Raw genomic sequence first — 11,985 nt, forward strand, 5'->3', positions numbered from 1 at the left:
ATATATATATATATAATTTAAAATTAATTAAAAATGATTTGATATCTCATTCTTATAAATCAAAATTGATGCAATATATTCATTTCAAAATATACTAAAAAATAAATACTTTAATTACTTTCAAATTATTATTTAATTTTAGTAAAATTTAATTTAAACATACAAGATGATATGAAGTGAAAATTCAACTATTAAATCAATAAAACTCACATTTAATATAAAATTATTGAGCAGTATAATAGTTAGGAAAAGTTATACCGATATCATTTTAACTCTATTTACACACACACACATATATATATATATAGGGAACATATCAAGTGAGAGAAAATTTATTATAAGAGATGAGAGGTTAAAATATAACCCTTATATTAATCAAGTGAGAGAAAATTTGGGGTTTAATCAAGTGAGAGGAAATTAATCCAAGGGTTATATTTTAACTCTCTCATCATTAATCTAAGGGTTATATTTTAACCATCTCGTCTCTCATAATAAATTCTCTCTCACTTGATATGCTCCATATATATATATGTCAAATTTTGTTAAAATTGAACAACAACTTGAAGGTAATCAAAGTGTTCATATTTTAGTATATTTTGAAATGTATATATTACGTCAATTTTGTTTTATGAGAATGAAATATCAAATCATCTTAGATTAATATAAAATTTGATATATATGATCTAAGAGATATGAATTTTCAATCTAACGGTTGTATTTTCAAAATTCACATTTAATATAAAGTTATTGAGCGGTGTAACACTTAGTAAAAGTTACACCGGTGTCGTTTGAACCCTCCTCATATATATATATAGGGGTTATAATTACACCGGTGTAACTTTTATTAAATATTACACCGCTCAATAACTTTATATTAATTGTGAATTTTATAAATCCAACCGTTAGATTGAAAGTTCATATCTCTTAGATCATATATATCAAAATTTGACATATATGATCTAAGAGATATGAACTTTCAATCTAACGGTTGGATTTTCAAAATTCACATTTAATATAAAGTTATTGAGCGGTGTAACACTTAGTAAAAGTTACACCGATGTCGTTTGAACCCTCCTATATATATATATATATATATATATATATATATATATATATATATATATATATATATATATTTATTCATGAAACTGAACACGGATATTAAATGAGTTTACAAATACTCATGCATCAACTAACTGAAATAGATTTTCGATAAATATAAATATATGTTTTTACGCACTCATTTCATTGATTTATACAATGGTAAAATGAACAATTAAACTTGTCATCTTTTTTGGCAAAATAAACATGTATGATTTCCTTTTCTTTTTTATTAACACCGTGGTAAGAGCCTTCTAACTAGCAACCAAATGGTAAAAAATTGTGAATTATTAAACCAACAAAATCTTATAAAAGAACAATCGGAAATGAATACTACTAGGAAATTGCTTACGAACAATGTGATTTTGTGGAATTCACTTTTGAATCCAAGATGTCACGCACTTATTACTCAATAGTTCCCAAATTGTTTCTTTCACTCTTATCATCCTTTTCTTTGAACCAATGGTTGACTAATTATAAACATTTATTTTGTTAATTGTATTGGCAAAATTAGCATTGTTTATGCCAAAAAAAATTTCTTTTCTCTTTTACACACAATAATGATTAGAAACACATTAAAAAATAACATTATATATGTAATGACCCACCATGATCATCATATTGCGGAACAACAACTAAACAATTGGTATATACTGTATACTAAAATAGTATAATACGAATATATAAACATATTTATAGCACATGTGGCCCAACATGCCACAAATATAATTATGTATGTTTATATATATACAACTAACTACAAAATATTCTACCTTTAAGGATAGTTTACAAAATACAAACATCTCTAGCTCCCGCTCGGTCACAACAAACTAGGATATAAATCCATACTCGGGTTTACTCGGATGATGTCACTTATACACTTGGAAGTCCAATTCCACGGTCAGGTATAACATAGTTGGGTACAAGCTTACCACGACCTTGACATGCATTACCAAGTCACTTGTGGAGTTCGCCCACCGACTGTCTGCAATGAACCACGCACCTTCCCCAGTACATTCCCTTAACCTCATACGTACCCCACTCCAACACTAGCTAAGAACTTAGAGGAGACTCACCCAAACCAGTGACCTATCCAAGCACCACTCTCACCCAAAACTAGTGGCCTATCCAAGCACCATTCTCAAGAGACTCTATGTGAGCTCTTCTAGTTCGAAATTTTTTTTCCTCTCCTCTTGTCCTAGGCTAGACACATGCCATTAGAGCTGTCAAAATGGGCTCAGCCCGGTGAGCCAACCCGGCCCACCACGGGTTCGAGCCGGGTTGGGCTAAAAAAAATTTGAAAATTTTAGTGCGAGCCAATTTTAGGCCCGGCTCACTAACAACCCGGCTCACCCGGGTTAAACCCGTGGTGAGCCGGGCTGACCCACCAACCCATTAAAAAAAAAAAAACTTGTGCTATTGCCTATTGCCTATTGGGTTGGGCCTTCTAAAATTAAAATCTTTTACACCGTAACCCTAAATCCCTAATGTTCTCATTCTGATTTCTCACACACCCACACCCTCGTCAGCGCCGCAAGCCAGGAGCTCTTCACTCTCGCCGTCTTCACTCTTCATCGGCCTTGCGTGGAACTCCGACGTCGCCAGAAAGTGAACTCGCGAACTGCTCACAAATAATTTTTCCTCCTTTAGCTTCAGTTCAGGTAACGTTATATTCGCTCTCCACCCACTTCCATTCTTGTTCTGCTTTTGCCATTGCCCATCCAATGTTTCATTCTTTGAGTTCGGTGACCGTATTTTGTGCAAGGAAGGAGATTTCCCGTTGGCCTATTAACCCTCAGGGTCATGCTTTGTGGCATACTGGCTTGTCTTCATGGTTTTCAAAATTTTAAATTTATTTGAAATAAATAATTTAAAAAAAAAAACTGTGAATAAACGACACATTTTTTCAAATTAGGTAATTTTTTCAATTTTAAATTTTCTAATTTAGTAAATGACACATTTTTTCAAATTAGGTAATTTTTTCAATTTAGGTGAGCCAACCCGTTTAGCCCACCAACCCGTGGTGGGCCGGGCCGGGCTCAACTTTTTCCAGCTCACCAATAAACGAGCCGGGTTGGGTTGGCCCACCAAAGGCTCAACCCGTGGTGGGCCGGGCCGGGCCGGGTTACCCGTTTTGACAGCTCTACATGCCATAAGGCATCACATGCAACAATGCATCATACATCATACATGGTCACTCCACCATCATGATCAATATCATCCTCATATGAAAGTACATACCAAATCATGTTTAAACATTCATATATATCATTACCAAGTATACATATGAATCAAGCACCAATTTTCATCATATATCATACATATATGAACCAACTATACAACATATAACAACTCCAACAACACGTAACATGTTCAACACATACTGTTCCTTATCATACCACATCTTTACAAATTATTCAACGTTATTCAACCATAATACAAGTCAAACAACAAGCTTCCAACATACAACTCATACATCATGTAAGCAACCAACTCAATTAGAAAATAATTTTATTAAACTAAGTCCCCACGCTCATATGAACCAACTATACAACATATAACAACTCCAACAACACGTAACATGTTCAACCCATATTGTTCCTCATCATACCACATCTTTACAACTTATTCAACGTCATTTAACCATAATACAAGTCAAACAACAAGCTTCCAACATACAACTCATCCATCATGTAAGCAACCAACTCAATTAGAAAATAATTTTATTAAACTAAGTCCCTACGCTCAACACAGAAACTCACGCTCAGCCTCAGCCTTCCAGAGGCACAGCTCAGCTCTCACCCTCAACGTAGAATCCCATGCTCAATGTCAGCCTTCCAAAGGTACAACTTACTCTCACGCTAAGCACAAAATCCCACGCATAGCCCCATATTCCCAGTAACACTCCCAAATTGTCACACTAAGCGTGAAAACTCACGCTTAGCATCCTAAACCCAAAAAATTCATACCAGCAGATGAAGAGCTCAAATATCACAATCCTCTCAACCCATGCAATGATCAAGGCATGCAACCCAAAATACTTCAAGCATTAACATCATACAACTTAGAAAGTCCAAGAAGAACAACATGCATCCACAATAACTCAAGAAAATCATCAAATTTTAACCTTGCCTCAAGAATAACAAAATGCCCCATTTCCACACAAAACCCCGTTTGAATCCTCCCCACATTTGTAGATTTCACAAATCTACCAACATTAACCTTCAATTCATTCAATAGCCCCATATTTTCAACCCAAAACCTCAAATCCCAGCTTCCCTTACCTCGAAGGAAGAAGAATCCGACTCCAAGCTAAAGAGAAGGGAGAAAAAGTGTTGGGAAAAGAATTCAAATTTTCAAATTCAAATCTGTGAGATATTATTTAGATTTTAAAATATATTGATTCTTTTAGGATATTGTTTAGAATTAAAATATATTGTATTTATTTTAGAGATTTGTTTCCTCTTTTAAAATAGTGATGTAAGGTCGTTAAATAAATACTCATGAGATGAGAAGAATCACCTGACCTGTAGAGGGGGTCACTGCCTTAAATGAGAGAGGAGGTCATATGAATGAGCTTTTCCAAGTTTCGCCAAAAAACTTGTGAATGAGAGTTTTCAAGTTTTGCTATAAAACTTGTGAGGAAGGGGTTTCCAAGTTTCACCCATAAAACTTATGAGGAAGGAGTTTTCAAGTTTAACCCACAAAACTTGAAGGAAGGATTTTCAGGATATATGTAATACATTTTGAGATAAATAATGAACAACCTTGTGGACGTAGGCATGAGGGGCTGAATCACGTTAAATAAATTTGTGTGATCTTTCTCTATTTCTTTTATAGTACTATTTTAATGTTTCTCATCATTATTATTGTGCGTAAAAGAAAAGAAGATTTTTTTGTTCTCAATAGTGGTATCAGATCTCATGGTTCGTGGAGCTTGGTGACAAGAAGAAACGGAGACAAGGAATACTACACAATAAAAAAAGTATGATTGAATATGATTGTGACAAACATCCATGGCAACAAGGTCAAATTTGAAAATTTTAATTGAGGGAGGAATTGTTGGGAAAACAATTCAAATTTTCAAATTTAAATCTCTGAGATATTATTTAGATTTTAAAAGATATTGATTCTTTTAAGATATTGTTTATGATTGAAATATATTATATTTATTTTAGATATTTTTTCCTCTTTTAAAATAGTGATGTAAGGTCAATAAATAGATACCCTTGAGATGAGAAAAATCACCCGACCTGTAGAGGAGGTCACTGCCTTAAATGAGATAGGAGGTCATATGAAGGAAGGCTTCCAAGTTTTGCCAGAAAACTTGTGAATGAGGGTTTTCAAGTTTTGCTAGAAAACTTGTGAGGAAGGGGTTTCTAAGTTTCACCCATAAAAATTGTGAGGAAGAAATTTTCAAGTTTAATCCACAAAACTTGAAGGGAGGATTTTCAGGATATATGTGATACATTTTGAGATAAATAATGAACATCCTTGTGAACGTAGACATGATGGGCTGAACCACGTTAAATAAATTTGTGTGGTCTTTCTCTAATTCTTTTATGGTGTTATTTTAATATTTCTCATCATTATTATTGTGCGTAAAAGAAAATAATATTTTTTTTGTTCCCAACAGTGGTATCAGAACTCATGGTTCATGGAGCCTGGTGACAAAAAGAAATCTAGACAAGGAATACTATAGAGTAAAAGTATGATTGAAGATGATTGTGACAAACATCCATGGCAACAAGGTCAAATTTGAAAATTTTAATTGAGACACGAATTGTTGGGAAAAGAATTCAAATTTTCAAATTCAAATCTTTGAGATATTATTTAGATTTTAAAAAATATTGATTCTTTTAGGATATTGTTTAGAATTGAAATATATTGTATTTATTTTAGAAATTTGTTTCCTCTTTTAAAATAGTGATGTAAGGTCAATAAATAGATAGTCTTGAGATGAAAAGAATCACCTGACTTGTAGAGGAGGTCACCGCCTTAAATGAGAGAGGAGGTCATATGAAGGATGGTTTCCAATTTTCTCCAACAAACTTGTGAATGAGGGTTTTCAAGTTTTGCTAGAAAACTTGTGAAGAAGGGGTTTCCAAGTCTCACCCATAAAACTTGTCAGGAAGGAATTTTCAAGTTTAACCTACAAAACTTGAAGGGAGGATTTTCACGATATATGTAATACATTTTGAGATGAATAATGAACATCCTTGTGGACGTTGGCATGAGGGGTTGAACCACGTTAAATAAATTTGTGTGATCTTTATCTATTTCTTTTATGGTGTTATTTTAATATTTCTCATAAATATTATTGTGCATAAAAGAAAAAAAAGATTTTTTTGTTCCCAACAAGAAGAAGTGTCCCCATGACTCCGAGGTTGAAGAAGAAGAATGGATGGTGAACCTTGCTTCACAACCCTATTCTCACCACTTCAGCCTTGGGGAAAAGAAAACAACAATGAAGGTTTAGAGGTTTGAGAGAAAATGAGAGTGAAGGGGGTTCACGGGTCTTACAACAGATAGATAAAAAATCACACAAAATTTATTTAATATACTTTAGTTCTTCATGTTTATCTCAAAATATATTATATGTATATTCGTAAAAGTTCTCTTTTCAAATTTTGTAGATGAAATTTGAAAATCTCACTCACACAAGTTTTTGGTGAAACTTGAAAACTATTCTTCATATGAACCACCTTTCATTTAAGGTAATGATCTCCTCTACAAATTCGATAATTTTTCTCGTTTAAAAAGTCTCTATAAACCTTACATCTTAATCTTAAAAGAGGAAACAAATTTCTAAAATAGATATAATATTTTTAATTCTAAACAATATCCTAAAATTAAATAATATATTTCTACATGAAAATAATATCTTAAAAATTTAAAATTTAAAATTTAAAATTTAAAATATTTTTCCAACAATTTATACAACAATTCCACAATCCACAAATATAGTGAATGGACATGTTTAGCCCAGACGTTTATTTTTTATAAGAACATTTCAGAACAAACGAGGAACATAAAGTTGCAAAAGGGTAGCATGTATTGTTATGTGAGTGCACTAACTGAGTTTATCTCGGAGAAAGTTAAGCAACTAATTAATTAAAGCAGCATAAGATTTCAAATAATTCCTAAACTGACATTTATTACAAGTTGAACTTTCAAAGAATTCCTAACAAACTTTTAGGACCATCATGGTCATACATCACGCTCATCTACCTACATTTTCTCACATAACCTTAAAATACATCACAATAAACCAATTTTGCTTGTGTAAACTTCTATGACTAGATTTTTTACAATTTAGATTTTTTTTTAATCATTTTATGAGTGTCAATCCAATAGCAGTGACTATAAGAGTGGAAGGAAGTCCAAATTTGAGATGGGTCCAAAAGGTTAACGTGTATCCAAGGTTTGGAGCTCGACGAGCTTGTTCACACACTACTAAGTTTGCAGCTGATCCTAATAGTGAAAAGTTGCCTGCAATAGTGCTAACCCAAGCTAGGATTAGCCATGCCTTCTTCTCATCTTCTTTGGAAATTGCAGCAGCTGAGGCTGCAACTCTTGCTCCAAGCAATAGAACTATAAAACATAAAATGTGATAGATTAGATGAAAATGGCTCTTGTTAAAGATGAATATCAATCTAGTCTAAGGTCATTTAGTTGTGAAAATATCAACTCAAAAATATGATTCCATTATGTGCAATGCATTCTTTTTCTTTTTTGTCCATGACTAATGAAAACTTTGCGGGGAAAAGAAATAAAATCTCTAACATATTTCTTCTTTAAACCTATTTGTATACTAGTTTAAGAGATTTTAAGAACTTTTCTATAGCAATTAAAGAGTTTTTTCAGTAAAGATGTTCTTAAAATTACTTCTAACTTATATCCAAGCGGATTCTTTATAACTATGGTTTATAATATCAAAGATTATAACTCTTAAATTTTAGTTTAAGGTTCAAAAATTATGATATCATTAATTAATATGATATATTTGAAGTTGTATACAAATTATGATTCACAATTCAAAAATTACGTTACACAAATTATTTTGGCAGGTGATCATCCACTTACCAGTTGGTACATTTGAAGCCAAATTTGATAGGACAAGTATAACTATAGCAAGTATTGCTATTCCACTAGCATGATCTATTCGAGAATAAGGCTCCATTAAGTCCCACAGAGCACCTGGAATTCCAGTTTTCTTGAACCCATCTACTGTGATAAACATTCCACAGAAGAATATCAAAAGTGAATATGAGACCTGTTGCAAGAAGAAAAAAAAATCACTTCTAAGAGATTGTCCAAAGTTTATGTAGCACCACAAGAAAAACAATAGCTACATTTCAAATGGAAGAGAGATGAAAGGAGAATTTGTGCACGAAGTTCTATTATACAAGTTTTACCTTCTCTATGCTTGGCCCTGCATCTTTGAAATCAAGAACCACCAAAGTTATTGCAGCAGCAATAGCAGCCCATGCCATATTTACACCAAAAAGCATTGCAGTCAGCATTAGCAATGTGATTGCATAAACACAAGATTTCCATAGTATCCTTTTCCATTTTCTGCTCATATAGTCCTTTCCTTCTGAAGTGTGCATAACATGTGCTTCTATAGGTTTATCTACTACTATTGCAACATCTTTTGAAGGATTAGTTTCCTCCTTTGTATCATTTGTACCCTCCTTGGAGTTTGTTGTGGAATCCTTTGTGCTACTAAGAGACATTTGAACTTCAATTGCACTTGGAGCTATTTGATTTCTCATAACATGAACTTGAGAAGAGTTTTGAAGATCATTATTAGGTTCTAAACTGCTATTACAATCTTGACAATCAAAGGATGTAAAATAAGACATTGTGGCTGGAGAAAATTGGTGGGAAATAACCTCCTCTTCTGCTACAACTTCTGACACTGGATCCTCTTCATCCTTATGAATAGTTAAAACCCTCCAATACATGGCTAAAAGAATTACAACATTCACTACAACTCCTACAACCATAGCCGGAAGAATACCAATTAGAAAACTCCCAAATGATATTTTACCTTGAATAGCTATAACAAGATTCTGGGGATTCCCAATTGGGGTTGCTGAGGATCCAATATTAGCACTTGAAGCAAGTGCTAGAAGGAAAGGGTAGGGTGGGAGGTTATGTTGCCTTGCAACTTTCAACACAAATTCAGTCAACACAACACATGAGGTGTCATTGGTGAAAAAAGCACTTGAGATGGCTGAAATCAAACAAATTCTACAAAGTAAGTCCTTTGGTCCTTTGCTTTTCCAAGAGAGCAATTTCCCTAAGTACTTGAACATGTCTGCTCTCTCAAGAAAAACAGTGACAACCATTGTCCCAAAAAGAAGACCAAGAATTGGGAGATCAATTGCAGCAAAAGCTTGATCTGGACTAAGAACTTGGAATATGACCATAAGCATTGCACCTAGAAGGGACCCTGCAGTTCTACCAATTGGTAGAAAAGGCACAGATGGGAAAACTGCTAGAACCCAAAAGATTGCAAAGGCTAATGAACCAAGAACAACTGTTGGAGGAGGAGACAATGCCATTGTAACAAGCAACAATTTCCAAACAATTATTAGAAAACCTTCACTTCTAGGTCAACACAAGAATTTTGTTTGGTAGAATTTTCCTGAACATGGAAAGCCAATTGGTTAGTAACTTGGAATCCATGAAAATCAAACCTTTGAGACTCGTTATAACTTGGTAGAATTTCTTATTCAATCTACTACTTTGAGACATGAAATAAATGACTCGTTATAATTTAAGATTAATGATCAAGCAGGTGTAGTGTTTGACAGAGCTCAACTACGTTGCATGATAACTCCAAATAATTTTTGTGAAAATTATAGATAAGACATTTGAAATTGATAGTCTAAAACATGATTACAGTGTGTAAAAGATATAACCACATGAATTTCAAAGCATAGAATAGAAATTAAACGGAGTAATTATCACGAATAACAACTAAAGATAAGAAATAAACAAGGTCAGAAATAAACTCTAGTAAAAAAAATGGTTTGTCAATCAACAAGCCAAGAAATACCAATAATAGAAGAATGACACGACAATAGTAATAATCACTTTTTCAACTCATTGTCAACACCACGTGGCACTGTCTTGTTATCTTATTGGTGGAAAATGGCCATTCTTTTTTGTGTCAACAAAAAGGGCTAATTGGTATCAAATTTGTAGGGTCCAAAAGCATCAAAGATACAAAAGCCGCATAAAAGCTTTTTAGTAAAAAAACAAAAAAAAAAATGGTACATATATGCATTATCCCGTACACAAGCTGCGTACTAGGTTTTTTTTTTTTCTTTTTTTTCTTTTTTTTCTTTTTTCTTTTAATGACTATTTATTCATAGTCAATGCTTCAATGGGTACCCAGTAAATAGTAGCAAAGTTGGACTACAATATTTAACTCTCGAAAATCAAAATGCGTGAAATCTCAATGAAAATATTAGTGGATGGTTCAACCACTAATTTCATATAAAGCAAGTTTCAATGATCTTTTTAGTGAAATAGAACGACCCATGAAAGCCATAATTGGTAAACACTTGGATTAGATATCATATAATATAGTATAACAAAATTGAGCGAATTATTAGCAGCAAAGATATCAAATATAATACGACAGTTAATTCGATCAAGAGTAGCTGGAAAAGAAAAACAGCACAAACATTTATGATGCACACACTTTACACCCAATTCTTACCTTAACAACTTGAAGGCTCCATGAAAATCTATGAACTAATTTTATCAAGTATTTTCCTGAATTGGATTGAGAAGCATGTTAGGAAAATATATATGGAAGAGAATTGCAGCATTCTATGAGCAGAAAACAAGTGAAGAAGTATACTTGAGTTGGTACTACTTGGTGAGAAAGGTGAGGCTCAATTATATTATATAAATATATGTGCACGTTACAATAACCTAGAGTGGATAAGTCATAAGCGGCAACTGAGTACAACTTGGTGAAAGGTGACACTCCGTTTATATGTGCAGAATAGAGTGCAAAAGTCATAAGCGGCAACTTAGTATCACTTGCAGCTGTAAGGGGGGACCTCTATTTATATGTATACTCAGGACTATAAGTACATATTCGGCAACTTTAGTCATAACTTCCAATCATCTTTTTTTTATTTTTTTTTATTTTTTTTTTATTTTATAAATAAAATTCCTAAGAGAGAGTTGTAGCTTTGTGCTCACGAGGCAATGATATGATAGAATCTTTAGGTCAAATATTACTATCAATAAAATGGTTAATCAAAACTTAATAATATCTTATTTGATCCAAGATTTTACTTATCAAATCGAGGGTTACTAGATGTTGAGAAGTCCCAAATTGTCTGCTTCAATTCTTTGAGTATAAACCAAATTGTCTGCTTCAATTCTTTGAGTATAATTTATACATGTGTTGGGCAACTTCACTTAATGTGAATCTATTTATAGTATAAAAGATGATTAAGCGTTATAACATTGAAACACATAAAACCAATCACTCATGATATATACACCTTTATTTATTTATTTATTTATATATATTTTTTATTTATAAGTACACCGTTTTTATGTTTTATTTTTAAAAATTCTTAAAATGTCATTAATCTGTTTTTATTTTTAAAATTTTTAGTTTTACATCTCTAACTTTTAATTTAACACTTTTTTCTTCTTTTCCACACACTTTCTTTCTTCTCCCTTTCAATTTTCACACGCACTTCATTGTCTTTCTCACTCTCCACCTATTTCAGTAGAACATTTTAATTCTTTTAATTTTCATATTACTCTCTTTTTCCTTCACTTCTTTCAATTTTCACATGCACTTGGACCATAGAATTGAACCCGATGACCTTGTTGGCA

General features: G+C 32.7%; 1 protein-coding gene across 1 annotated transcript; it reads right to left on the reverse strand.

Moving 5' to 3' along the window:
* Positions 1-7,211: 7,211 nt before the first annotated feature.
* On the reverse strand, positions 7,212-11,167 carry LOC109806694 (silicon efflux transporter LSI2). The gene is made up of 4 exons (XM_020369167.3): positions 10,841-11,167; positions 8,520-9,757; positions 8,188-8,377; positions 7,212-7,695 (listed from the first exon to the last, which is right to left on the reverse strand). The coding sequence occupies exons 2-4, from the start codon at positions 9,672-9,674 to the stop codon at positions 7,433-7,435; spliced, it is 1,608 nt and encodes a 535-aa protein (XP_020224756.1). The 5' UTR covers positions 9,675-9,757; positions 10,841-11,167; the 3' UTR covers positions 7,212-7,432.
* Between the last annotated feature and the right edge of the window lie 818 nt (positions 11,168-11,985).

This window comes from Cajanus cajan, chromosome 1, assembly GCF_000230855.2.
Source record: "Cajanus cajan strain Asha chromosome 1, NIPB_CcT2T_4, whole genome shotgun sequence".
Lineage (NCBI taxonomy): Eukaryota > Viridiplantae > Streptophyta > Magnoliopsida > Fabales > Fabaceae > Cajanus > Cajanus cajan.

Excerpts from the sequence above, each read along its gene's own strand:
- LOC109806694 (XM_020369167.3), bottom strand. The coding sequence starts at position 9,674 with ATGGCATTGTCTCCTCCTCCAACAGTTGTTCTTGGTTCATTAGCCTTT. Across the intron at positions 8,378-8,519 it reads CAGGGCCAAGCATAGAGAAG|GTCTCATATTCACTTTTGAT; the intron begins GTAAAACTTGTA and ends TTCTTGCAACAG. Across the intron at positions 7,696-8,187 it reads GGCTTCAAATGTACCAACTG|TTCTATTGCTTGGAGCAAGA; the intron begins GTAAGTGGATGA and ends TATGTTTTATAG.